Source organism: Phaethon aethereus, assembly GCF_964289735.1.
Source record: "Phaethon aethereus genome assembly, chromosome: 23".
Lineage (NCBI taxonomy): Eukaryota > Metazoa > Chordata > Aves > Phaethontiformes > Phaethontidae > Phaethon > Phaethon aethereus.
Window position 1 is genome coordinate 3,412,422 of NC_138599.1, and position 27,581 is coordinate 3,440,002.

The 27,581-nt window shown below is 60.7% G+C and overlaps 2 protein-coding genes across 3 annotated transcripts in view; both read left to right on the forward strand.

Annotated features, from left to right (window-relative positions):
* Positions 1 to 318: 318 nt before the first annotated feature.
* On the forward strand, positions 319 to 2,451 carry SC5D (sterol-C5-desaturase; the record flags this gene model as incomplete). The annotated part of the gene is made up of 4 exons (XM_082010051.1): positions 319 to 528; positions 761 to 893; positions 1,219 to 1,319; positions 1,535 to 2,451. The coding sequence occupies 4 exons, from the start codon at positions 319 to 321 to the stop codon at positions 1,958 to 1,960; spliced, it is 870 nt and encodes a 289-aa protein (XP_081866177.1). The 3' UTR covers positions 1,961 to 2,451.
* Positions 2,452 to 12,070: 9,619 nt separating this feature from the next.
* The window catches only part of SORL1 (sortilin related receptor 1), a gene marked incomplete at both ends in the record, with an annotated part of 47,460 nt that continues 31,949 nt past the window's right edge, over positions 12,071 to 27,581 (forward strand). For both annotated transcript variants that reach the window (XM_082009907.1, XM_082009908.1), the window contains 7 exons: positions 12,071 to 12,292; positions 21,530 to 21,646; positions 21,951 to 22,076; positions 22,620 to 22,781; positions 24,183 to 24,250; positions 24,581 to 24,761; positions 26,742 to 26,843. In XM_082009907.1, the coding sequence (XP_081866033.1) occupies positions 12,071 to 12,292; positions 21,530 to 21,646; positions 21,951 to 22,076; positions 22,620 to 22,781; positions 24,183 to 24,250; positions 24,581 to 24,761; positions 26,742 to 26,843 (978 nt within the window). The remainder of the gene's footprint in view (positions 12,293 to 21,529; positions 21,647 to 21,950; positions 22,077 to 22,619; positions 22,782 to 24,182; positions 24,251 to 24,580; positions 24,762 to 26,741; positions 26,844 to 27,581) is intronic.

Consider the following 27,581-nt stretch of genomic DNA (forward strand, 5'->3'; position numbering starts at 1 on the left):
CCATCCCCGGGCCCCCGCATGCCGCATCCTGCCCGAGAAGGGGGCCTCGCTCCCCAGGACCTCCGTCCCGCCGCCCCGTCCCCGGCTCGGGACCCTGCCATCCGCGACCTCTCTCGCAGCCAACGGACGCGGAAATGGCATGGCCGCCCGCCTCGGCGTCCCCCTCGGGCCACGCTCTCTACCCCGCAAGCTACGTCCGCCAGCCCGCCAACTGGCCTGCTACCGCTCACACCGGGGACCGACAGGGGCTGCCCGCCACAGCCCCTCTATGGCCGGTCGTGCCGAGCCTCCCTCCTGCTCTTTCCCACAGGAGCCGCCATGGATCTGGTCCTGGACGTTGCTGACCGGCACCTCCTCACCCCCTACGTGTACCCCGCCGGCTGGCCCGAAGGCGAGCCCTGCCGCCAGCTCCTCAGCCTCTTCGTCATCACCAATCTAGGGGCGCTCGCCCTCTACCTGCTCTTCGGCACCCTCAGCTACTACTTCATCTTTGACCACGAGCTCCAGAAACATCCGCAGTTCCTCGAGGTGGGCATGCCCCGCGCCACTGCTGCACCCTGCCCCGCCGCTACCCGCTCTGGCCCGCGCCCCAAGGGGCGCGTTTCTCCCGCGTGCTCCCCTGTTGTGCGCCGCGGGAAACCCCCCAAGGGAGGACGCTGAGGCCAGCTCGGAGCCGGCGCCCCAGTGCTCTCAGGGCTTGGCCGGGCTCCCGGTACGCCCTCTCCCCCGACGCCTCTCTTCCACTGCTGCCCCCCCGCAGAACCAGGTGCGCCGGGAGATCACCTATGCGCTGCGCTCCCTCCCCTGGATCAGTGTGCCCACAGTGGCCCTGTTCTTCGCCGAGGTGCGGGGCTACAGCAAACTCTACGACGACATCGAGGATTCCCCGTATGGTGAGCCGCTGCCCTGCGCCCCCACACCCGGCCAGCGCCTCCTGCCCCCCTCCCTAGCTGGCCGCCCTCCCTTGGCCCCCCTGGGCTGGGCGCCTTACCCCTGTTTCTGCCTCGCGCGAGCCCGACGGGGCTGCGTGCAGAGGGGTTCGGGGACGGGGCGCAGCGGCCCGCAAAGGAAGGCCCTCCCTTCCCCGGGCGCAGTTCCTGACGAACCCATGCCTGAGGCGCTCGCCCCGAGTGAGCGTCCGACCCTCTCGCTGCTTTGCCGCGAGGGGACGGACCCTGCTGCCCCCGCACGCACCCCTTCCCATCCCTGTTCCCCCAGGCTGGCCAGGCGTCTTCCTCAGCATGCTGTCCTTCCTCTTCTTCACCGACATGGGCATCTACTGGATCCACCGCGCTCTCCACCACAAAGTGCTCTATAAGGTACGGGGTGACGGGCTCCTGTGCAAGGCGTGCCTCAGGGGGCACGGGGGGCTCGGCGAGGCCCAGCCTCGCCTTGCGCTGCGCCTCTGGGTGCGCCCGCCTCTCCCACCCTCGGTGCCCCGGTCCCCGGGCGGCGAGTTCTTCCCCGGCTGGATGAGGCCCTGCAGGGCTCCGGCCCGCGCCTCGGGGACCGACGGCGCACCCTCTCCCCACAGCGCTTCCACAAGCCCCACCACCTCTGGAAGATCGCGACGCCCTTCGCCAGCCACGCCTTCCACCCCGTCGACGGCTTCATGCAGAGCCTGCCCTACCATGTCTACCCTTTCCTCTTTCCCCTGCACAAAGTCACCTACTTGGGCCTTTACATCTTTGTCAATGTCTGGACCATCTCCATTCACGACGGTGACTACCGTGTCCCCCGCCTGCTGCGGCACGTCATTAACGGATCGGCCCACCACACTGACCACCACTTGTACTTCGACTACAACTACGGGCAGTACTTCACCCTCTGGGACAAGATTGGTGGCTCCTACAAGAGCCCCACAGCCTTCGAAGGCAAAGGCCCCCGTGACTACCTGCGCCGGCTGCGAGCCGAAGGCCCGGGGGCGCACGACAGGCCCCCGGCTGCCAAGACTGACTAGGGGGGCCCCCGGCTGGGCCCCTCTCCGGGACAAGGCTCGCTCCCCATCCAGCTCGCCTCCTGCTCCTTCCCGGCCCCTCGAGGCCGCTTTCCTGCGGACAAGGAGCCCCCATCCCCCGACGATGCGACCTGTGCAGGCCGGTTCTCAGCACCTGAAGCCGGTGGCGCTGGCCGGTTCTTGGTGCCCGAAGCCGCCGGCGCAGGCCGATTCTCGGCACCCAAAGCCGCCCGCAGGGGCCGACGGGCACTCTCGGCCTGAGTGCGTCTCCCAGCCCCAACAGAAAGCCCAGGCTCGGCATCCCCATTTGCTGCGTGCGCTGCCCTGTGGTCCCCGTGGCCTCCAACACCCGGCTCCTGCTGACCTCGAGGCTCTGTTGGCACGACCCGTGAGACGACTTCCCTCCCACTCCTTGCGCCTTGCCCTGGGGTGCTGGCGGGCGCTTTGCCCACCGAGGCCTCTGGCTCTCGGACGCCCCCGGCGTATCACAGCCTGGGGACCGTGCGGACCCGTCGCTATCGAGACCGGACCGCTGAACGCGTGCCCCTGCCGCTCCCTGCGTGCCGCCTCCGACGGGGCAGATCCCCCCTGTCCCGCTACCGATATAAGATGCCTCTGGGCTGCGAGGCCCCGCCCAGAATGACAGCAGACCAATTCGGCGCTGAGCTACGGCCTCGCTCTACACCACGGCCCTGCTCCCCCTGCTGCCCCCCGTCCCTGCTCCCCCTGCTGCCCCCCGTCCCGGCCGCCCGCACATCTCCGCTATGACCCCTGCGCTGCTTTGGTACCGTGTCCCTGCTTTATGACAAGACTGATGAGGTGGCACCAAGCAGCACACGATAACACCGCAAGGATGCAACAGCAACGTGGTGTGCGGCAGGGCCTCCGTCCGTCGGTGCTGCGCACCGCCGTTGCCGATTCGCTGTCACGGAGTCCCTCAGAACGGGTCGCGTCGCGAGGCTGACCATGCTACGTTTTCTTCCGAGCTGCGTTTTGCAAAAAAAGCCGCAAATACCTACCTTTCGGAGGCAGCGCCACTCCTCCCGACGGCTCCTTGGCGCGCTGAGGGCCACCTTGAGGCGTGGTGACGTGCAGTGTGCTCTCTTCCTTCCGCTCGCCCAGGGATGTCCAGCGAGGGGCCACGGGACGCGGCCTGGTAATGGCACACCTGTAGGACACAAGCACACTTTGAGTACTGCGCCTCCCCCGAGCTCCCCGAGAACGTGGGGGTGGGAGGCGGGAGCGGGCGCCCACAGGCGAGGGCTCATGGCTGGCTTTCCCTCTTAACGTTCGGCACGCTTCTTGCCCAAACACGGTCGTCCTGCCTTTGGGTCCAACTCGCGTTGAATAAATCTCACGTTGCCGACTACAGCTGCCGTTCCTTCCCTTCGCCCGTGCTCCCAATACCATACGTGAGCACGCTCCCCGCCCCGCTACAGAGCAACAAGACGCCGGCGGGGTCTCCCGTGCCGACTGGCCCAGGGGTCCTGGCGCTCTGCTGGCACAGTCCCCTGCCCAGGCCACGCTCCGCCTCAGCCTCCCCACAGTGATTTACTGTCCCCGGTGTGTGTGGGAAACCCGACCCCCGTTGGCTGGTTAACTTGGAGGCCTGAGAGCTGCTGAGGGTTGAGGCGAGGCCCGGATGGAACGCAGCGACAGCGTCGCTGACCTGGGTGAACCGCCGTGGTTACCGGGGCGCTGTGCCCCGACGACGTTCGACCCTGCGGAAGAGCCCCGGGCCCTCTCCTCGCCCCATCTCTCCATCTTTGCCGAGCCTAGGGCGCGGTGTTGGCCTTGCCCCTACTGAGACCCTACGGGTGTGAAACCGTTGGTGGTAACAGCCGGAGGATTCTGGCATGTGTCTGGCTTAGGGCGCAGCCCCCAGGAAAACGCTCGGGGGGTGAGAGGCACGTGACAGCCAAACCTGGCCGCTTCAGAGCGGTGGGCGGTGTGAGGCCGGCCAAGTCATCGGCCCGCCTGCCCACGCAGGCTGAGAGGTGAGATGCCCCAGAGACTGCTGGGCCTTGCCACCTCCCTTCCTGCGAGCGCCCTGCCTGCGCCCGGGCCCCCGCGACGACACCCGTGGGAAAGCGCCGGGGCCTGGGCGCGTGCCACACGCAGCGCCTCCAGCAGGGTCGCCCCAAGGGCTCCCTCCGCCTGTGACAAAGCCCTCATTTTTGCTGCCAGTCCCGTCCTGGCCTCTACAGGCTGCGCGAGCTATGCAGGAGCTCAGTTCCTCGCGCTGCTTTCCACAGCCAGGGCGAGTGAGGACTAGCTGGGCTCGGCCTGTGCCGACCCCCGGCTCGGCAACGCCTTGCCCCGACACGCCGACAGCGCGCAGCCATGGGGTGAGCAGTGACCCACGGTGGCCAGTGCCTCACGGGAAAGTCTGATGAAGGAAAGCGCGTCACGCCGAGAAACTCCGCAGCCTCCTGCCATCCCGCTCCGACTTGAGTGTGGCCGGGCCACCTTGCGTCATAGAATTGTAGAATCGTTACAGTAGGAAAAGACCTCTGAGATCGCCAAGGACGATTTTTGACCCAACGCCCCCTTGCCCGCCAAACCGCATCCCAAAGCGCCACATCTACGCGTTCTTTGAATGCCTCTGGCAACAGCAACTCCGGTGCTTCTCTGGGCAGCCTGCTCCAAGGCTTGCCCGCTCTCTCAGTAATGATGGCTTTCCGACCATCCCTTCTAAACCGCCCTGCCGGACATAGGGATGTGTCTGCAGCGCAGCACTGCGATGCCCGAGGATGGGGAGATCGGGACCCCCAGCTCGCGTGTGGGCGACGTGTCCCGCCCCGCGGCCTAAGGGCATCTTGCCATGGAGAGAGGCGATTCCGCGTTCGGGAGCCTGGCGCGGCCTTTACCACAAGATGGAGGTGTTGCTCATGGCATGCCAGTGTCAGGAGCAGGACCTGAGCCAACGGCCGTCCTCCTCTTCCTCATTGCCCCAAAAGCACAGGGCCCAGAGGCGCAAGCTGCTTCACCGCACTGTCTCTGCCCACCCGGCCCGCCTGCTCCCTGTCATGCCTTCATGGGAAAATTGCAGTAACAGAAGGACTTGGACTGCAAGCTCAGTCGTCGCGGTAAGTGTCTTTATCGACGGCAATCGCGACTTCGGTATATCTTCGCCCTAAGAAACCTCTATCTTTTCACCTTCGTGAAGCCATCTCCACAGAAGTCCTCAAGAGGGCTCTGACAGGCAAACGTCGACTCGGATAAGGGGCTACCCGCACTATTCTTTAGACGTAAACCGTTGACCAGGCCTGAGGGACTAAGACTGGACTCCACCTAGACTCTTCTCTGGAAGGAGCTTAGAAAATGGGGGGGGTCCTTTCTGAACCTCGCAACTTGGCGGGAGGGCTTCCCCAGCCATGTGTCAGGCTCTTACTCCTGACACGACGTGTGTCCCTGTCCTGGCATCGCACCGGACCGCCGTGGAGGAGGGGCGCCCAGCTGGTGCAAAGCCGGCTGCTCCAGATACGCAGACCGCTCTCCTGGGCCTCCCGACTGCTTGACGCGACAGGCAGAGAGGTGCGGCGACCTGCTCAGGGTCCCGAGGTGGCTGACCTGTGGGCCTGATGCCTGCATCTCTGCGTTACCCTCTCTGCTGGCCGTGCTGCAACCAAGATCTCTCTGGTCTGCTCATCCAGTTATTAAACCTGAGATGCAGACTTTCCCGCTCGTCCCCATCAAGTCTGCTTGAGGAGCTCCGTCCTGAAGGCACGGTGCACAGCTTCCCCTGCCCGCGGCCACTGTCAAACGTCGGCCCTTCTTATGCCACGGATGGAGAGCGGGGGAATCCCGAGCCTGAGTGAGCCCGGCTACGGCCAAAGCGTCATCCGGCCGCAGGCTGCTGCCCGCCAGTGGCACCAGGTGCCGACAGATGCGGGTCCCATCTCATCCCATCCGTCGCCCCGATTAGATGGTGCCTCCAATCGCTGCCCTTGCGGCGATAACGAGCAGCTTTGCTAGAGCTCTGCGAGTGGCGAGATCTGAAAGCTGTAGGAAGTGATTACCGCTCGGGATTTTGAGCCAGGGTATCTCGGCTTCAGAGCGCAGAGAGGGGAAAGGAAAGGATTAGCAGCCCGCGGGACACGGCTTACGTCCCATTGAGAGATTTGGCTCCTCTGGCAAAAAGGCAGCCAATGGCTCGCAGCTAAGCTGCAAGGTCAGCGTCCGAGCGGCTGCTCGGAGTGGTACCTTGCAGACCTTCCCAAAGGACGGGCACCACCGCACACAAACGCAACTCAGCTGTGCCGAGATTCCTGTCCGTGCCGGAGGGATCGCTCCTCAGGCTTCCATCCTCTTGGCAGACGCCAGGTCGCAAAAAGGTGACACGCAACTGCCCCAAGGGGTGCAGCGGGGCGCAGAAGTCCGGTCCCCTGAGATCTCGGGTTCAAAGGCGGGTCCCACCGACACGGGACACCTTCCTCTCGGAAAGCTCCCCATATCCTACGACCCCGCCACAAGGGCCCGCTTTCCCAGGAGAGATGTGCTCTCTCGGTTCCCAGGTGAGCCGGAGCAAAGGCGAGTTGCCGGCCCAGCTCAGAGATCTGCCAGCTTGGCGCGCGCCTTGATTTGCTCCCTCCAGGAGTGAGCCACGCGTGCGGTCCCTCTTCCAGTGGCAGTGGCAGCGTGTTCTCGCTCCCGACATACCCGCGCACCGAGCTCTCTGCCACGTCGAGGCTGAGATTGGACTGCTGACGGCAGAGCGGACTGCTCGGCTCGACTCCAGCAATGTGTGATGCTTCCCTTAAATGACTCTATCCGCTCCCTCAGTGAGGTTCGGTGGGGAACAGCTGTTCCGGGTCCCGCGGTCCTCTAAACCCTCTGGGACCTCGAGGGCTGCTCCGGGGAAAGGCGAGGGGCAGACGGGAAGGCAAAGCAGTGGGCCGGGGGCTCCTTGCCTCGCTCTCATGGTTCACGGCGTTTGCTGCTGATGAAATCCAGATGCACCTCGAAATCAGTTTGGCTCTTTTCCCCCCTCCCCTTTACGGCAGGAGATGGGTTCTTTTCACAAGAAGCAAAAGACACCTCAGCCAAGGACGCACGTATTTCCATTGGCAAAGAAAGCACGAGTCGTCTGTTAGAGTTTACCAGTGCTAGGTTCATCCGAGAGGTCCTTGCTCCCGCTCTCGCCCTCGCGCTCACCGTGGCGATCTGGCGGGACCAAGTCTCGCGAGTGGGACGGGGACCCTCCTTGGCTCCGAGCGCGAGTGGATGGTTGCATCGCTCAACGTGCAAGGAGCGTGAAATGGGGGCCGTGAGGAGGATGGCGACCCCCCTGCGCATTGATTTCCTCCGTGCAGAAACCACTACTGAACTGGTTCCTCATTTCTTACTGTTTCTTACTCTATTCATCCTCTATTCCTTATTTTTGGGGAGATCTAGCGGGGCAGAGTGGGTCGCTTCGTGGGAAGCGGGATGGGTGCTGAGACGTAGCACTGCTTCTGGCAAACGCCGCTGCAGCCTTTTCCGCAGAGCAGCCTGCGACGGGGATCGTGGCACCATAAAACTGCCTTATTGACTCTGCCCTTACTCACGGTGACCTCCGGTCATCCGGAGGGACGTCGTGCTGAGCTGAGACCTCTAAAAGCTTTATTAGGAGGGCCTATAATTGTATTGACTCGATAATTGAAACACCCTAACTAGGTTTCTAGGTGAAAGCGCCTCAGGGGAAGCTCTGGACGATGTTTCTGCTATCAAAGCAAGCCAAATAAGGGGGAGCCGGAGCACCTCGCGGCTCTCTGCAGGATTTACAAGCTCCCGTTCCTCCGCTGCTGGTCGCGTCCGTTCGCTTGGGAGGATCCCCGACGGCATTAGAGATGCCGGAACGGCACGCAGCGCCTGAGGCGGAGGAGACGCGACCCATTACTCTGCTCTCAGCGCCTCTGACTCGAAAGAGGCTAAAAAGTAGGTGAGGCCTTTTCTCAGCGGTGTGACTACGCCTGGTAAAACACCTCCGTCCAATGGAGACGGGCCTGTGCCGAGCAATGGGCATGGCACAACTCTCCCGTCACCTCCTACAGTCGCCCCCACTTCCCGTCCTCCTTGGCAGAGGGCAGCTGCGGACAAGGGGGGGCAAGACCCCTCCGCCCGCTGCGGTGGAACACCCGGCACGCCCCTTCTCGAGCGGCCTCGCCCGGCTACGCACAGGAGCGAAAGGAGACGGCGCAGACAGAGGGGAGGAAGGGGAGGAAAACGAGAGAGAAAGGGTCACCCCTCATAGGTGAGACTCTCGTTGTCCTCGCGCCGTCCTAGACTCCTGAGGCACGATCTCGGCCGATGGGGTCGCGTTACATGTATCGCCCAACCGCGGGCTGTGATGCCCCCGATGCCGGGCCTGAACGGATCCGGGCGTGGGAGAAGCGCCTCAGATACCCAGACCTTGCATCCACCCTAAGCGCAGGGCTGAGGTGAGCCGAGACGTCCTGCTGAAGGCAGAGCCTCAGGCGGAGCCGCACGTCCCTCTGGCCGGCAGGACAGCCGGACGCCAGGAGCCCCGGCAGAGCTGGCCCTGGTGCTTCCCCGCCTCCTAGGCATGAACCCGCCGCCCTCCTCCTGCCTCCGATCCCCGCTCCCCAACACCCAGGACGTGGCACTGCCCGGCACCAAAAACACCTGCGCGTTACAAAGACTTCCATCGCTATGGCCATGCGAGCCCGGGCGAGGCGGGCACGGGGCAAGTCGCTCTCTGGAAGGAACATGTGACAGGTGCCTCTCGCGGCCTGCGGCAGCACCAGGAAACTCCCTGCGTCTAAGAGTCTGGCGCCATGGCCCGCCCCGATAAATTGGGCTTGCGGCCGCTGGCGGTGGTCCTGCGCTGTCCCTGCGCATCCGTACATCGTCCCTGCTGCGCTCGTGAGTTACGAGGACTTGTAGGGGCACCTTACCTAAGCTGAACGTTTTCTGGGCGAGCATGCAGCTGGCTAACTCGACTGGGGGCGGAAAGAGCCACTCCCTTGGCGCAGCTCGAACCCGCCAGCGGGGCACAACAGTTGGAAGAGGTGCTGGCAGGGCCCGGAGGGACCCCGGGGGCCTCCGGCTTCCCGCTCCTGTCAGCTCTGCCCAGGTAGAAAGATGGCAGGGTAAATTTAGACTGAATAGGAGGAAGACGTTTTTCACAACAAGGTGGTGAAACCTCATCACAGCTTGCCCAGAGAGGCGGTAGATGCCCCATCCCTGGAGATGTTCAAGGTCAGGTTGGACGGGGCTCTAAACAATCTGATCTAGTGGAAGATGTCCCTGCTTGTTGCCGTGGGGGTGGATGAGATGTCCTTTACAGGACCCTCCCAACCCAATGTATTTGAGGATTCTATGATACTATGGCAGAAAGTGGGATGGAGAGCTCCAAGGGCTACCGGAACTGTACCAGGGGGAAATCTGTCACCGTGACCTATGAAAGCATTTGTGCCTTTTCCTCTCTTCTCTTAACGTTCCCCCATGCCTGCGTCTTCCCGGCCAGAGACAGACGCAGCTCCCCGTCGTGCCCGACCTGTCCCGGCGGCAACGAGGGCCCGAGTCTACATTACTGCCTGCCGAGCCGCCCCACTGGCGAGTCCCTTGCTAGCCTCTTCTCCGTGTGCCCCAGTGAGGAGCCCGAGCTCACGGCAGGTCTGATCGATTGCCGGGAAAACCGCTTACCCCAAACGGCCCTCCAGCACCCTGACAACGCTCAACAAAAACTAGACGCAAAACGTTACCTTTGGCCGACGGGATAATCTCCCCAATGCACGTACGCTGCGCGGACCTCATAGACCTTTGTTATGGGAAACAAAAGTCTTTCCCTGGCTGCTCTTCTTTCCCGTGAAATGCGATACGTGGCCAGGAGCAGGAAACCAACGCTCAAAAACACGGCACTGCGTGAGGCCAGTAGATGTTTAAAACCAACAGGGGCTTCCTGGGGTTGGCCCCGCATCGGTACCTGCGACACCGATTAGAAACCGCCTTGGAGAAGGAAAAGGGGCAAGGCGCACATGCGGCGAGCAGGACCTCCCGGGAACAGACTCGAGTGGCAGACTGCTTGAGGTTGCACAGGCCTCAAAACAGCGACCCAAGGTTGCATCCAGAGGGTAGCAGTCCACAGCTCAATGTCCAGATGGACATAGGCGACGAGCGCTGTCCCTCAGCAGTCCGTGTTTGGAACAGCACTGTTTAATAGCTTCATCAATGACACAGACGGTAGGACCCAGCACACCCACAGCAAATTTGTGGATGACGCCAAGACAAGCGGTACAGTTGACATGCCCAAGGGATGGGATGCTGCTCAGAGGGACCTGGGCGAGCTCGAGGAAGTGGACCGCATGAACCTCACACGGTCCGACAAGGCTGAGCACAGGGTCCCGCGCCTGGCTCGGGGCAACCCCCGGCATCCATACAGGCGGGGCGATGAAGGGATCAGAGCAGCCCCACTGAGAAGGACTTGGTGGTACCGGCTGTTGAAAAGCTGGACGCTAGCTGACGAGACACGGAGCTGTCGGAGCGGCTGCCGAGGAGGGCCACCGAAAGGACCTGAGGGACGGCACACCTCTCCTGCGAGGACAGGCTGCGTAAGCTGTGGTCGTTCGGCTGGGAGAAGAGTGGGCTCCGGGGAGACCTTGTTGCGGCCTTCTGGGGTTTCGAGGGCACTTATGCCAAAGATGGGGACCGACTGCGTAGCAGGGCCTGTAGCGGTAGGATGAGAGGCAATGATTTTCAACGCCAAGAGGGCAGAGTTAGATGGGATCTAAGGCAGGCATTTTTCATGATGGGGGACACGGAACCCTGGTACAAGTTGCCTGGAGAGGCGGTAGACGCCCCGTCCCTGCAAAGATTCCAGGTCCGGTTGGATGGGGCTCTGATCAACCTGCTTGGGTGGAAGACGTGCCGGCTCCTTGCCGGGCGGTCGGACCAGACGTCCTTTGACGGTCCCTTCCAACCCAAACTATTCGACAAGTTTATGATCCCATGCTGTGGGCCACCCCCTCCTTGCAGGCAACGGTGGGATTCAAGCACCCAGAAACCCACGGTGCCAGGACGACCACCTTGCCTGTCTGTCCCTACTCGCCCGCCTCAAAATGTTCAACTGAAGCGCTGGGTCCGCACGGAGAGCAGTGCAAGTGCTGTCGAGCCTGCTGTGAGCCCGTGGGTCCTGGCGCAGAAAGGCCTCACACTCCCTGCCTGGGCGCCACGGGGAGCGGGGCTGTGCTCAGTGGTGCCGACACAGCTCCAGGGTGTCCCTGTTGCAACAGGGTCCCTGTGCAGGGGGCGCATGGTTGCTCTGCATGTGCACCACCGCCTCTGCCCTATGATGTATCGGCGTTTGTGTGTGCGGCTGCAGTTTTGGCGCCTATTTTGAAACATCCCAAAACAGGTAGAAAAACGGTAAGAGCAGAAAAGCAGTAGATCTTCATAGGTAGATCCCTACGAGCAGCAGATTGCTAGCTACGGCAGCAGAGGGGAGTCAGGCTTTGTTTGGCAATGAGCAATTTCCGGCGCTGTGCTTCTCGGCACGCTGCACCCAGACCGCCATGCCCCACGCGACCCTCACTCGGCGCGCTCCCCACGGGGCCCCTCGCATTTGTCACCATCTACTCGGCCACAGGTGACTTCAGCAGCAGCCGGGCCTGGAACAGGATTAAAACTCAGCCTGGACACCTGTCGCTTCCCACTGATACCAGGGGGCTTTGGGCCCACGTTCTGGGTTGGGGTGCACGTGCTGCCAGGGACGGGTGTGGGAGGAAAAGAGCTGCTAGGCTTTTATTGGGGGGTGGCGGGAAAACCTCCCACATCCCCGGACACAAGAGGCCGCAAAGTTTTACTTTCCTGTCATTTGGCTTCATTTCGTTTACTTTCCTTCCGTTTGACTTCATTTCACAGCACTGAAATTGAGTTGGCTGGCTGTCTTTCGTTGGGATGCCGAGCATCCTCCAAGGAGAAGAGAAGGCGCAAAGCCCAGTTTCGGGGACGGGGCGCCGAGCATCCCCCGCGGGGAGCGGGCGGCGGGGGCGGGCTGCGGGCGCGGAGCGGCGCGGGGAGGCGCGGAGCGGCGCCGCTGCCCATTGCACATTCTCTCCGGGCGGCGGCGCGGCGCGCGGCTCCGCTCGGCGCGGCCCCGGCGGCACGAACATGGCGACGCCGAGGAGCGGCGGGGCGCGCCGGGCCGCCCCGCTCCCCCGCCGCCCCCTGCCCCTCCTGCTGCTGCTGCTGCCGCTGGCGGCGGCGGGCGGCCGCGGGGCGACGGGCGGCCGCTCCGCGCTGCTGCTGCGCGCCGAGCCGCCCGCCGCCGAGCCCCCGCGGAGCCGCCGCGCCGCGCCGCCCCTGCCGGAGCCCATCCAGGTGTACGGGCAGGTGAGCCGGGGCGCGGGAGGGGGGCGCGGACACCCACCCCCGCCCCCCAAAATACCGCGGGTCGGCGCGTTACATCACCGCGCGCGGCGCGGCGCGCACCCTCCCTCCCCCACTGGACAGTTGCGGGGCGCGCTTTGGGGGGGCGGGTGGAGGGGGAGAAGGGGGCGCGGAGGGCGGCCGCGCTGCCGCCGGCCCCGCGCACCGCCGCTTATCCCCGCTCCCCCCCGCCGGTGCCGGTATCGCAAGTGGGCTGGCGGGGACCCGGCCGCGCCGCTCGGCCTCGGCGACATCGCGACGCGCTGCAGCCCCCCCGCGGGTCTGCTGCGGGGGGGGGGGGGGGGCGGGGGGAGGTGTTGCACACTTGCTGCGCGGAAAATAACTTGGACGCGTGCAGGGGCTCGAGCGGATCCCGCGCGGGGACGGCCCGCATCCCTCGGGCGCCCGGCGGCTGCCGGGGCAGCCCCGGCTCCCCCGAATAGCTCGTTCGCCGCCGGCACCTCGCCCCCTTCGCAGAGCGGCAGGCGCTGAGACGCGAGGTGCTGCTGATCCCCGCCCGCAGCTCTTCCCACCTCTCCCCCTTCCTCCCAAGAGCCACCTCAACCTAGCGGCACCGTCAGATCTGCGTTTTATACTTGCGGGTTCATGTCAGGGGGAGATGAACCAAGAGGAGATGAGCAAGGGGAGCGGCGGTAGCTGCCGGGCGGCCAAGGGCACGCGGCAGCGAGACGGACCGGGTCGTCCCCTCGCGCTTGTTTGCCGGGTGAGACGGCGAGTCCCTGTAGCTGGGAACGGGCAGCAGCCCTTCACCGAGAGGTGCTCGCGTTGAACATTTAGACGCTCGCGAGCTAGGCAGAGGGAGGTGACTTCTGGCAGACGACATTGCTATTTGGGAGGCCCCGTGCCCTCCTCTGCATTTCTGATCCATCCTCCACTGCTCCTTGAAAAGAGGGGGAGAGGAGTCGCTCGTTGCAGAAAAACACAGAAACTGCTATTTCCAAAAGCATCCCTGCTCAGGCTCGATTCGCCGGCAAGTTTAGCCGCCAGGACCCTAAACGCTCCCCCTTGCCCTCCCCTTTGCCAGTTGTCCATTGCTGTAGGAGCAATGAGGAACTGCACTTGGGCTGCCCGGGTGACTGCTATGGAAAGCTTCAGCCTTAGAGAGTCTAATTTCTTTTTTAAACTATCCACGTGCTAGGCTACGCTAAGTTGCCCCACGTGACTGACCTCGCTTACGCCGTCCGTGTCCCGTCCCATGCCCGAAAGGCTGCTTGGGGCGGCGCGGGGTGGACCCGACCCCAGCCTGTGGCAGGACAAGACACACTTGAGGCCATGCCACAAGCCTCCGGCGACATCTGCATTCGCCTCCTCGGCTAGCGCTTTCCCTTCTGGGTGCCCTGTACTTTCCCCTTTTTGCTACTTGCAGGACCACAAAGAGCCGGCCGTGAGGCAGGACTGCCTCTACAGCCGCGGGAGGGGCACGTGCGGGCTGGCGCTGCTCCTCGAGCCCTGCTCCCATTGCCCTGTTTAGAGGATGGGGAAAACTGCTCCTGCTCCCCTCGAAAAATCTGTTTCTCCTGCTCTACCACCTCAGCGTTTGGCTGTCCTGAGCCTAACACAGCTACCCCATTTTAGAAAACGCACAATACTTGTCTCTCCTCTACAGAAAGATCTTTGTAACGCTTTCCCTTTTGTCTCCGCCTGGCTTTCATCTAACCCACCTGGCTGGGTCGGGTAGAGAGCTGCTTTGGCAGGAGCGGCCACTGTCGCCTGGACATGTAGCGGCAAATCAAGAGAGTGCGGTAACCCGGCACTATCCAGAAGAGGACTAATAGGAAGCAGTGGGAGTTCAACAAAGGGTGCCGCCGTTCCGTCTTTTCTCATCGCCTATAAGCTTTCAGTGGGGATTCACCCCCAGAATGGGTCGCTCACGCCGGTGGCACGAACGACGAGACCGGTAGCCTAAACCCGTGCACCGTCGTGGCTTTTCCCCAGCTTTTCTGACTCCAAAGCGCCAGCAACCGAGAGGCCAAATGGACAACTCCAGAGACAGTCAGCTTTAAGATGGAGCGGGTTTTGTCCCCTCGCATGGCCCTCACCGCTGCGGGACTCTTGCCAAGCGTTACAGCAGACGGACCGTTACAAAGTAGGCGCCGGCACGTGACGGGTCTTTTCTAGGACACCACTGACGTCAGAGAAGCGTCCCCGGGGCCAGACAACTGCAGCCTATGCTCCCCCAGGGCCAGCGGAGCTCCCCAAACTGCTTCCAGCAACCGTGGCACCGTACCCTGCCCTCCTCTTCCCAGCGCAAGCCCTCGGCTACCAAGGTAGCGGCTCACGTGCAGCCCGCCCTCCCGTCCCTTAACAGCCTCCGTGCCCCTTGCCTATGCACCCCTACTCCGACCTGACTGTGGGTACTCAGCTCCAGCACTTTACTTCCAGACTGCGTCTCCGCCATCCTGCATAAAACCCATCCCCTCCTGGGGAAAGCCAGCCACAACCCACATCGCCTGAAAGGACTTCGCTTTGCGCGACAAACGATGAAAAGAAAAGTAGCCGCTTTGGCCGCCTACCTGCGCACTGGGTCGAAGCATCTCCTGTGACCATGAGGCAGGCTGTCGCACGAGTGTCGTGTCGTAGCTGTGGCGGATGGCGAGGAGAAGCGCCGAGGCGGGAGGCTAGCCTCTGCCTGCCAGTCCTGAGAGGCAAGAGAGAGGATCACAGTTACAGACCGCATTTACACTGTTGAGCTGCTAGTACAGACATGCTGGTCTAGCCTTTAGCAGCGGGCATCCCTTTCCCTTCTTTGGAAAGGGCTTATCCCAAACCTCCCCAAAAGCACGGAACTCGCAGGAGGTACGCAGAGTACCACATGCTACCGCAGCCCGCCTTAGCTTAAAACCAGCGCCGCGCCACGATGCTGCTCAGTGACCTCGAGGACAGAAGTCTTTAAAGACAGCCGCGAAGAATTTGTCTCCCATTAATGTAACGCCACCGCCTCGACCTTCTGCAAGAGACATTGGCACCTCTGTCTCTGTGGCACAGCGCGTGCAGAGCGCTGACGAAGCAAAGCGCTCCCCGGGAGATGACCCTCTCCCCTCGCTAGAGCGGCGGCCGCGGACAGGCGCTCGGCTGGCAGCCACGCTGCGGCTCGCGCTTAGGCTGCGCGACTCCCTTCCCGTGGCCCTCACGCAGTGCGTGACGCAGGCCCGGGTCGTGCTGGCAAACTACCCTTAAATACCGTTAGCGCACAGTCAAAATAGTGCCTGAGCTTCTCTGCTTTTGAGGCCACGAGCACTTCCCGAGTAGAGAGCCTGCCTTAGCTCTCTTCCCTCACGCTCTGCAAACTGGCAAAGAGCCTTTCCTCCTTCAGAGAAGACGGGAAAGCGCTTTGCGAGGCGAATGCCATCCGGCTACGTGAACGGAGACATCGATCACCTTGCATCAGAACTGAACCGTACTTAACGCTGACCTAGTTTGCCAGCCTAGCAGAGGCCTTCCCAGATTAGACTTTAGCCTTCCGGAGGTGCTGTGGGTTGGCAACGGCACATCCCAGCGGAGGGCTGGCCATGGGCTCCCGACCCCCCATCCTTTTCTTCCTTCCTTGCGTTGGGAGAGACCCCTCCCCGTCTCTGCGTCTGCCCGGGGCGCAGGCACCCCTCCTCCTTCCCTGGCCGTCCCGGGAAGGTTCCCTGCTCCTGGTGCTTGCTTTTCACAGGTCCATAGAAGCCACGCGGTTCCCACCCCTGGCACCGTGGTGGCCGGGAGGGATATCTGCGTTTTTATTCATTGTTTCCCTTTCGGCAGGTTCCTCGCAGATCCCGCTGTCAGACTAAGCGAGCATTGTGGCGTCCCAGGGGCGTTGCTCGGGCTTTCCATAACTGTAATGACTAGTGCGCGGCGTGCTTCGCCAGCAGCGCTTTAGACCTTTCCCGCAGCCTTCTACGGTGCCTTGGTTACGGGGTAAGCAGCGCTTACTCAAATTGGCCGGGGCAGCCTCGATTCCCCGTTGCCTCCTGCCCCGTCAATTTAGAAAGAAAGCCCATCTCCAGGACCTTCTGGCCAAGCGTCCTGCTCATTTCTGGGGTAAACGGGGCTCCTGCCTCGACCCTCATCATCCCCCTCCCTTGCCCTTTTCCTGGCTCTTTGAAACAACAGCTAACAGAGAGCTTTCTTGGTGGTAGCAGCGAGAAAACAGCTCCGCAAGCAGATGATGTCAGTATTAACAAAATTAACCTGGGCCTGGCACTCTCTGAAGTGAGTCACCCGCGTTTCATATCAATGATTTCAGACCCTGGCATTTTCAGTCCAAGCCGTGAGTAGCGCAATGGCAGGCACAGACTGTATTTTAAAATATCACGGCCGGGCTAGAAACAGATGCTCGGGAGCAGAGCAGAAGGCACAGTAACGAAGCTTTAGCGGGAGGGCACGGGGAACGCAGCGTGCCCGGAACGCGGTAGCTGCCCGTGATGCTGGAGTCATCCGCGATGCTGGGCTATTGTGTAAGCCTTGCCGGGGGGGCAGCGGGGGAAATGGGGACGCGAAGGCTCGGCGCCTGTCCGCTGCGGCTTCCAGCGGGTTGGAACGATGAGGAGCACGGTCGGGGTGCCTTTCCTTTAACGCCTTGCGCTAACCGAGCGGCGGCTTCGCTTCTGACCCCTTTTGGCAATAGCTCTCTTTAGCCTCGACTAACAGGTACAGAACGTTTAGCCAATTCCTCTCCTGCGAGCATCCCCCGCCAGCCTTTAAGGCAAGATGCAAACTGCTGGTGAAACTTTGACAGTTTCAGCAGCCGCAGAGGCCCCTCGCTCTCTGATAGTCTCGCTTATTGAGCTGCAGCAATAACCTGTTAACTACTCAGAAATTTCCTTGGAACTACATTGATGTGCAAGCACCCCATTTTCGGTTATGTAACCGCAATGGGAAAACAAATAAATGGTCCCTAAGAGTCTTCTTTCCACGCGCCCCAATTTCACAGCATCGAGCCTCAGCCCCCCGAGTTGTTGTGCCACGTCACCTCCTGATTAATAGCGAGCACCTGGGTCGAGCTGCGGTCCAAGTCCTACGGCTAAGGCGCTAACTCGTGACACAGCAAACCCATCAACTCTTGCGGTTAGCTCCCGAGCCCGCTCAGCACTGAGAACAGCCCCGACGCTCTCCCGACGCTTGTTGCTGCGCATGGCTGCTAGGCGCTACCGCAAGTCAGAGAGCGCGCGACATTTCTGCTTGTGGTTCGTCACGGCTAACGGCCCAATTTCTGCACGAGGAAGCTAGGCTTCCTACGCAGAGCTGCTCAGCCTCGCGGGCGGCTCAAAGGCTGGGATTGAGAATCCTCTAGTGACAGAAAGGCCCAACTTACTGCGGCATAGCCTGCCAGCAGCCATACGAGTCACTCCAGCGAGGCACCCATGCCAGAGTTGCTCATCTCCCGGCCAGCCCGCACCATTTTGGAGGCCAGGACTTCTGCTAACGCTGTAGTTTCTCGTGTGTGAGGGGTGAGCCAGCCCCGACGAGCTCGCCGACCAAAACCCTGACCTGACCTCTCAATTCTGGGCATGAGCGACCGAGAGGGGTGCGAAGGGAAGGGGAGCTGGCACTGAGGCATCACGGGTGCTGAGGAACACAGGATTGGGGCGCTTCCCCTGGCCCCGGCTGCTTGGCACTGCACGCCACGGACCCAGGTCCGCATGCCCACCAACGGTCATCACCTCAGTAAGCTCAGGTAGGCACTAATACCGTCTCGGCGCAGCACCGTGTGTCCGGATGACATTCCCCCTCCCAGCACAGGAGCACTCAGGCTCCAGCTACGTCCCTTGAGTCATGCGGGAGCTCGTACCTGCTCTGGGGTGCGCTCCCTTGGGACGGCGGCTCTGGAGGCCATCTTCTCGCCCTGTTTCTGCAGGGAATCCATTTTTTTTGAAGATTCTGTGAACAAAAAACAAACGTATAGCGTGAGCAAAGCTAGCAGCGTTAACTAGAGCTTACAAGCAGCCTCCGCTGCTAGATCTTGGCTCCAGTTCTCCCCTCCTGGACTTCATCTGGCACCTTACATATTAGGAGGACAAATTAGATTTTCATGCATATTTCATATATGCTTAATCACTTGGCAAAGACCAAAACACTTCCCCATTAAGCGTAATTTATACTAAATGCCGTTTCCATTAGGCACCAGGCATTACCCATTCATAGGTTAAACCGGCTCCCGGGGAGGGGTTCCCCCGTTAGGGGAGGTGGGGGGGGCTCTGTGACAGTGGGCTCCGGCCCAACGAGCCTCAACCTGATAAGCGGGGAAGGATTACTTGCGTCGGGGATAACAGCCGCCTTATCGCGAAGCTGCTTTGTGGAAAACGTCCTGGTCAATGGGACATCGGGTGCCATTCACCCAGGGCATGAGGCAGCACTGCGGACTGGAGAGCAAAGACTCAGGGTCCCTTCTGTCACTCCCCTGAGCCATTTGGGGCCCAGAAAAACTCAGAGGGGCTGTAGCAGGGCTGCTCGGCCACAGGCTCCCGCCCCAGGAACCGGCAGAGACAAACGTGTGGGGCTTCTAAACTTGAGACACTGCTGCAGGAGCCCTTCCCAGGGGACTTACAGCGCAAGCAGCCTCTCTTTCTTTACATCCCTTCGCAAGACATGCTCTAGCAAGCTGTCTTTAGCTATTCCTAAACTTTTGGCTGAGCACAGCCCCTAGGCATTCGCTGCTGCTGCTGCTGCTGCTGCTGCTGCTGCTGCTGCTGCTGCTGCTGCTGCTGCTGCTGCTGCTGCTGCTGCTGCTGCTGCTGCTGCTGCTGCTGCTGCTGCTGCTGCTGCTGCTGCTGCTGCTGCTGCTGCTCTTCCTCCCTCCTGCTAGGGAGCCAAACCTCACTGTGCTCTGTTCGGCCTTTATAGAGGGGCTCTGTCCTAATTAGGCAGGCCCAGGGCTCCTAACGAGTAACAAGGCTCAGCTGGCTCCTCCAAGCCCAACTGGTGCCCCTGGTCTCTGGGTTTCACTACCCTTCCCAGCTCTCCCTGCTGGGCTCGTCGTCTCTTTCAGCCCGCGTTAAAACGCTGTTGAGGTTTATTGCTGAGGTTAAAGCAAGGCACGGGCGGGAACCTCCTGTGATTTTTCTGGTTTTGAAACTGTCCTAGCATTGGATTTCTTGCAGAAGAAAAAAGTGTAACGTGCTACCGATGAAATTGCCACGGAGGTAGTGACGAGCCCCTCTTTGCCGAGGGGAGCTGGGGAGGGTGTGCGCAGGGCAAGGCTGGCACACGTTCCCTGGGGGGAGCAGACAAATCTCCCTCTTGAGGAGCTTTCCCCGGGAAGGGAAACCAAGCAGGGTTGCTCGCTTCTGTTTCTGAACGTGCAGCTGTGGGCTCCCCCTCGCCATCTCCCTCCCCTCCAAATGACAGCAACGCTCTAGGTAGGCTTATAAACCCAGTGACCTCAGCCTGGAACCCAAAAAACCTACACCCAAAATAACTAATATATACGTAGGAGACTTAGATAGGGTTCTTCTACTTTTAAAAGAGAGGAGGGGGACTGAGGCTGGGAGCACAGAGCTGCTCCGGATTTCAGACCCGAGGCTGGATGCGGGCTGTCTCAGGAGGCATCAGCAATTCCTTCTCCGCCCTGTTTCCCTGCATCCTCAAACAGCATCGTATCTTTTTTTCCAGCAGGTGCACAAGCGCTGCCTTGCTTCATAGCTGCCGCCACCACCCGACCTAGATCTCTGTCGCATTTGCTATCTGGGCGCTGCAGCGGGGTCTGCCCGGCGGGGGTTCTCTGGCCAGGCAGCCGGGGGCACTGGCCCTGGGGGCTGCTCACTGTGCCCCGCCCCCCCTCGCCAGGTTTCGATTATTTTTTTCCCCCTTGCACGAGTCTGTTACATAAGAGGGATTTGAGGGATTCTGATTCACTTACCCTCCCCACCTCCTTCCGGAATAAAGACCTCGGGTTTTTTGCCAGTCTCTGGCAGAGGCTAAACTGGCCCCGTACCCCGGGCAGAACTCCTCGCTGATCCTGGGGTCAGCAGGAGCCGCGGGGTATCTGGCCTAAGAAGGGCTTAGCCCTGTGTTTTTTCAGCTTCCCAAGGCCACCAGCTTAGGGCTTGCCAGCCGTCAGCCGAGCCGCTGTGACGGCGGTGCGCGGGGACTCCAGCACGCACGTCCGCTGCTGCAGCGATCAGGGCTCCCAACTGCGGCCGAGCTACAGCCGCTGCCGAGCTACTTCACCCAGCTTCCCTGGCAAGGCTGGCCGCCCCCGCTCGCTGGCAGCGGCCGATTGCTGTGGGCGCCGGGTTTGTGCAGGGGCTCCCGCACCTTTGGCTCCCGCCGCAGCGATGCTGCGATAGCTTCCCCATAGAAACCGGCCCTTCCGACCGGTGCTGTTACAGCGCTGCCAGATACAACGCCCGCACGGGGAATAAGGGGATCGTGTACGACCGCGTTTGTCTTGGAAACCAGCCTATGCTTACAGAAGAAGTCGCTGTAGAACGGTGACTGTTTCCCTGTGGCCCTTCACCTGGATTTGAAATCACTTCTGAATCCTTGGTTTCAGTTTCCATTCTCATCAGCCCCCGAGTCCTATTTCTCCGAGGAAGAATAAAGGGAAAACTAACCCCTTTAGGTGCACGCATTTTGCCAACACCTTCAGCAGAGAGAAAGAGGCTTTCTCGACCCCCCAGGAAAGCCTTCTCTTTAACCGTTTGGTGGCTCGCAGAGAGTCCTTGAACGCCTCGCTGAGGTGGCCTCGGTAAAAGCAACGGCAGTCCTGGCTTGGTGGCACCATCTGCATAATCCCCGTCGTGTCGGCAGAGATTTCCAACCCCCGTCGTGCTGAGAGGCCACCGGTTTGCTTGGCTGTACTTTATGTGGGGGGCTTTAAATGAGACCACAGGGGGAGGTGGGATTGGGATGAAGGCACAGCAACCTCAGACAACAGTGGCGGAAAGGTAAAGACCTTAACGCCCAGCCAACAGCCCTGGGCTATCCCATTGCATTTTAGCGCTCCAGGCTGGAGCCGAACTCGCTCCAGGCGTTCCGACGAGTCCCCCGGCCCCTCTGAGGTCCGAAGAGCCGGATGCGTGGTGCCCCTCTGCTGTTTGCCTTCCGGACCGTATAACTTCTGCTCCTGGTCTGAACGAGTTTCCCCAAAGTCCGCATATTTCTGAGGAGGAGCGATACGAGCGGGTGTTTGCTCTCCGGCTGTCCCTGCGGGCGAGGCTGTGGCTCAGGATGCCCTTTTCCTTGGTGTTGCAGGTCAGCCTCAATGATTCCCACAATCAGATGGTCGTTCACTGGGCGGGAGAGAAGAGCAACGTGATCGTGGCCTTGGCCAGAGACAGCCTGTCTTTGCTGGGTCCCAAAAACAGCGATGTAAGTACCGCAGCCCGGCGCCGTCCTGGGGCGCCTTCGCAGCTTCAGTGCCAGCGGCTGCAGAACCACGGCCCGCCTCTCTCGCGCGCGCTGGGAAGATGAAAGAAAGGCCCCAGTTTGAGTTTGGAGGCACAAAAAAAAAAAATTTACTATCCTCCATATTGCCCCATGGGTTCAAGCCCTGAAAGGCTGGCTCGGGCAACCTCTAAGGCTTTCCCCCCGGTCATTTTCTGAGTTTTTACCAAATCTATCAGAAGGGAAACCAGAGCTTTAGTGTCCTCACGCTGGGGCTTCTCCTTTGCAGGTTTACGTGTCGTACGACTACGGGAAGAGTTTTAAGAAGATCTCGGAGAGGTTCGGCTTCGGCGGGGGGAACAGCAGTGAGGTGGCCATCGCCCAGTTCTACCACAGCCCGGCCGACAACAAGAGGGTGAGGGTGCGGCAGCCGGCCCCAGTGGGGCTCGTACGCGGGGCAGCACCGCTTTATCGCCGCTGACGGCATGAACGCAGCATGGCCCTCAGGCCGGGGGACGCGGGTGAGCGGCCGCCCCGAGCCATGTCCGTGGGTCACGCTGAAAACCTGCCTTGGCACAGGGCGAGTGCTCAAGTGGGCATTTCTGCTGCTGCAGCGGGGAGGGACGGGGCCCTCCTGCAGACAGGGACTGAAGGCCAGTTTTGGGCCGTCCTCTCGCTTGCGGGGAGAGCCCCTCGGGCCATCCCGAGGGTCCGCAGGCCAGAGGCGGGACATGCCGGGCATGCTGCCGTACCTCCTGTACGGCTCTGAGATGCGCAGGAGCATCCGAGCGTGGCAGGGGAGGGGGCGGCTGGTGCAGGCAAATTCTTCTCCAGAGTTTGGCCTCCTGAAGGCTCCCTGGGATGTGCGCCTGCCTTACTGCTAGTCCGAGCTCTGCTCTGACCTCCTGAAAGCTGACCACCGGCTTTCCTTCTTCCTTGTCGGTCCCTCTCTTCCCAGTATATCTTCGTGGACGCCTTTGTCCCGTACCTCTGGATCACCACCGACTTCTGCAACAACATTCAGGGCTTCTCGATTCCCTTCAGAGCAGCAGACCTCCTCCTGCACAGCAGGAACCCCAACCTCCTCTTGGGCTTTGACAGGTCTCATCCTAAAAAACAGGTGAGCGCTCCTGCTTGGACAGGAGGGCCAGCGTCCTGCCTCCACCCTGCCGCGGCATTGCCCCCGGCCTGTTATGTGCCCCGCAGCCCTTACGGTGTGCCGAGAGCCACCCTGCCTCGCGACGGCGCAGGTTCATGCTCCGACCGTCCAGGGTGCCTGATCTAGGATTGTCACATGCAGAGCTGTCCCAAATCGGCCGGGAAGCCCCCTTCCCTACAGGTCAGCGTGGTTTCTGACCTCTGGAGCAGTGAGGATATAGTACCTGCAGAACGGCCACCTTAAAAGCTTCCTTTCTCTTTTCCTTCATTTGTGTTGGTCCTTCATCCACGCCGCTCCTGACCGTATCGACCTCCCCGACTATTGCGGTCGTAACTTGCCGCAGAGCGTCGGCAGCTGAAGCGGGACTGACCTCTGCAGTATTTCACGTGGGCATGTAGATGGCTTTGGGTCTTGCATAACAAATTGCTTCATGGAAACAAATGCTTTTTGTTCCCCCGGAGCTACCAGGGAAAGTTCATAAATAATTATGGCACCTTCACAGAGACACAGGCAGCGTAAGCAAAACCTGGAGAGGAAACAAACCGTCCCCGGACGTGTGAACGGGGATGGTCGAGCAGGGTACACACGCAGTCCATGTGGTTTTGAGCCCCGTTGTACTGGGGTGCGTGCTGGGCGCCACCGATGCCTTCCTGGGGGGATGGAGCTGGCCGGGAGCGGTACCTTCCCTGGGCAGGCTGCTGGGCTGCCTGTTGAGGCTAGAGTCTGGCTGTCCGTATCCGCATACCTGTAAATGGGAGGCAAAAATTGCAGCTTGGGTGCCACCGTAGCGCTTGGGAAAAAACAGGCAGGTGTCAGGGACATGGGCCCTTCGAGGGACGGGATCTGCAGAGGGGCTGACGTGCCCACGGGCCGGCGCGTTTATCGCTGCCGCTTTGGTTGGCGCAATGAAAGATACTCTCTCTCCTCTTGACCTTTGCCGAACTAATGCCTGTAGATCCGCAGCAAGGGCCTGTCGCTGTGCTTGGTGTTGTAACGGCCTCTGAAAGGGAGACTGCTGTGCCCGGATATTTACCCTTGCTATCGCACTCCACGAGTACATTATAACAAGTTGTTTTTATTTCTGAGTTAGTGTTAAACCTAGTGGATGAACAGACAGTGGGAAATCCTTCTGGTAGGAGACTAAAGGACAGTTTTTTTCCTGTTTGGGTTATTCTCCTGCAGCCAGAAAGATTGCCGTTGCCCCAGGCAGCTGCCACATAAAGAGAAGTCATCAAAGCAGTTCACGGTTTTACGACAGACGCATGTCTGTCCCGCCTTTGCTGCTCAAGGTCGGGAAGCTCGAAGGATTGGGTCTGTTTGGTTACCCAGTCCCGCTGGCATCTCTCACCTTTGTCGTTGCAGCTCTGGAAATCGGACGATTTTGGCCAGACCTGGATAATGATTCAGGAGCACGTGAAGTCTTTCTCTTGGTACGTATCGCACCTGTGTGTTATACCCAGCTCTTGTCTTCTTTCGCTCCTCACCTCTTGCCTCGTTTGCCGCCCTGTGCAAGGGCGTACCAAAGCGTGCTCCAGCCCTGGCCCCCTGCTCCCCTCACCCAGCAGAGACCCTGCACCGCGGGGACGTGGCACGGCGTGGTGGCGAGAGACAGCCACCGACGCAGGCACCCAGGGCTGCTCCGCATTCCCCCAGGTTCTTGCCTGCCCCCCACCCCAACTCCCCATCTCTTGAAAGGGCTCCTGCTGCATTGCTCTGTGAGCGCAGAGACAACAGCGCTGCCCTTTTTGTTCTTTACCCAGGGGAGTTGAGCCCTACGATAAGCCAAACACAGTGTACGTCGAGCGGCACGAGCCTTCTGGGGCTTCGACTGTCATTCGCAGCACCGATTTCTTTCAAACCCGAGAAAATAAAGAAATAATCCTGGAAGATGTGGAAGACTTCCAGCTCAGGGACAAATACATGTTTGCAACAAAGTCCACGGTAAGTATCACGTGAGCAAATCACCGCCGCGGGTGACGGTTGACGCTTCGATACGGTACCGCTATGGTGGGCAGTAGCTCTGCTTTCAGCTGGGAACTCCGTCTAAAACGCGGCGAGAGCGTTTGCTAGGGACCAATTCATGCTGCCAGCCTCGCGCTTAGCCTGTCGCAGAGCCGTCGCTCGGGCTGCCTGCAGCTGCCTTTCCCGCTCGACCTCGCGCCGCCGTGGACAAAGCAGCGCCTATCGATGCCGCGTTCCCGGCGGGGATCGGGGCGGATCTGCCTTCAGCGGGCTGGGCAGAAGTAGGTCAGGCTGCAAAGTGCTGGGACCCGGGAAAAACTCCGGCGGGGGGCGGTGGCAGGGCAAGGGGGATGCGGCTCGGCAGCTCGGCAGTTGGGAGGCCGCTTGTCAGAGAGGATTACCATCAAACGTGGACTAGATCCAAGTAGCCTACCGTGCTCCAGCCTGGTCAGAGAGCTGGATTTTCCGTTTGCTTTCCTAAGGAAAGAGGGTGCCGGTGAGCAAAGGTGGTCTGTTGGTCCCCCTGCAGCCCAGGCCCCTATAGTTTTGGAAGCTGTTGTCCAATTTCACACAAACCTAAAAGCAAGCTAGAAAGCATCTGTGCTTTCTGTGAGGGCAAACCCTTTACAGATGATCAGAGGCATGACAGTGGAGAGGTAGGGTCCTGTTTCTTCTAGTACTTAAGGAGCAGTTTTCTTTCTCGAAGACGTGAGCATTGCTTTCCTTCCCCATTGCTGCCAACGAGTCTGTTTTAAGGAGCAACTTTTGTAATTTAGGGGTGACTCCTTGCAAAACCCTGTAGCATTTCCTAGGCAGTAAGCAGCGAGCGTGTCACTTCTGGCTGCCCGAGCGGCCGCAGCGATGCCCCACGCTGGCAGGGGACGTGTTTGCAGAGCACTTTCAGTTTCTCAGAAGTCTCTCCTGCAGGTAGTACGGCCTGCAACTCTTGGGGCCCATCCCCTTGGCGCTACGCCTGCTCTGAAGCCTGCTGTGGTTTTGCAACAGATTTTATCGGGGTTTGCCCGTGGTGCCGAGTGAAACGCAGGGTATGGCCCGTGTCTGTCTTTGTCAAGAAGCCACCGGGCTCGGAGGCAGCACCCTGAAAGTGTGGGGCTGGTTTGAGTCAGGACCTTTCGAGGCACGAACGCCATTTGTGGCTTCTTCGGAATTGTTTCTGCTTCTGGAGGGCTTAGGGGTCGCAGGGGCTGCCGTCACGCTTTCTCCTGTAGCTCTAATGAGCAGTGTTACCTTAAATGATGAAAAACCCGTATTTTATGCTGAGGCAAAGACCGGTGGGAAATGCAGGGGCTCAGAGGGAGGCCAGCCTGACTGCTGATTAGGAAAGGATATCCTCGGGTCTGCGATCTGGCACTTGCATCAAACCTCGGCCACGGTGGGAGCGGCGCTGGGGAGCGGAGAGGCTGGGTGGCAGAGGCTCCCAGGACTCCAACTTCTGCTCCTCTCCGCCGGAGGCGCGGTTGCTTAGGGATACGGATGCTGGGAAAATCAGGCCGCTTATTTTTGGAGCCTAAATCTGGGTTTAGGTTCTTACTGTTGGCATCCTGTACGGAAGAAGTTGCCCCCGGCTTTTTACTTTTTTGGCTTCCCGCTGGTGCCTTTCATTTTGCGCCAATTGTTAAAAATAGGAAGGAAAGGACAGGCTGCTCTGCACAAAGAGGAGGAATTAAAACTAGTCTCCTCACCTCCATCTGACCGGCTAGAAAGGGTGGTTTCTCTCCTTGCTGAGCGCTGCCTGCGTGGATGTAAACCAGGAACGGGGAGCGCTGCTCCCCGCGGCCGGTCCCGGGCAGCCACCACACTTTGCCGGCACGCAGGGAGGGCGAAGTCCCAGCCAGGCAGTTTGTGGGTTTGCTCCGTACACCTTTCAGCTGCCGCTGGAGACGAGGGTGATTCTGGGGGTGAGAGCTACTCCTAATGTGTCATTCTGCTCTGCCGCAGCATTTGCAAGGCAGCTCGCAGTCGCCTTCGGCCCAGCTCTGGGTGTCCTTCAACCGCCAGCCGATGCGCGTGGCACAGTTTGTAACCAAGCATCCAATTAAGGTAAGTGGTGATTTCTGAGAAGATCTCCTCTTTGCCTCCTTTGCCAAGGATGCCCTCAGATGTCCACAGCAGTTTTCTGCATTTCACCGGACACTGTGGGAGTTGGAGCTGGGAAAGGACCTCGTACGACCCTGCTTGGCAAGGTTGGCCGAGCAAAAGTTTGTGTTAGGATGATCTTGCGGTTTATGTGACGGTACTTTATTTTAGCGATTCGTGCCTCTGGAGAAATACCGGAGTAGGCAGAGCACCGTGCAGGGCCAGTACCATCCTGGGTGTGAGGCTCTTTCTCCGCAGGCAGAGGAGGGCCAGGGGAACAGACAGACTTTGCAAAGAGTCTGCAACCCGTGAACCAGACGTGCTGTGGTGTCCCCAGGCTGGCGGGGACAGAGGAGAGCGCGAGCAGTACGCTCGGCATTTGGCGGAGCGTGCTCCTGGCTGCGAGATGCCCCTGGCCTTGGTGTGGTCCAGGCAGAGAGAGATCTGGCGCCGATGGGGCTTGGCACCCGGCGCCGCTCCTGGGGGATGTTGCCCGTGGGTTATGCGGGGCCGAGGGTGGAGGATAGCGGTCGCTGGAGGAGAAACGCAGTAGCAAAAGCAGAGGGAAGATACCTGCTTGCTGAGTGGAAAAAATACAAGTGGGCGGAGGGAAGAATACCTTTCAGCTAGCCAAGAGGAAATGCTCAACCGGCCTGTACATAAACCCCGCTTCTATGCCCACACGTACGAAATCTGCTCGCC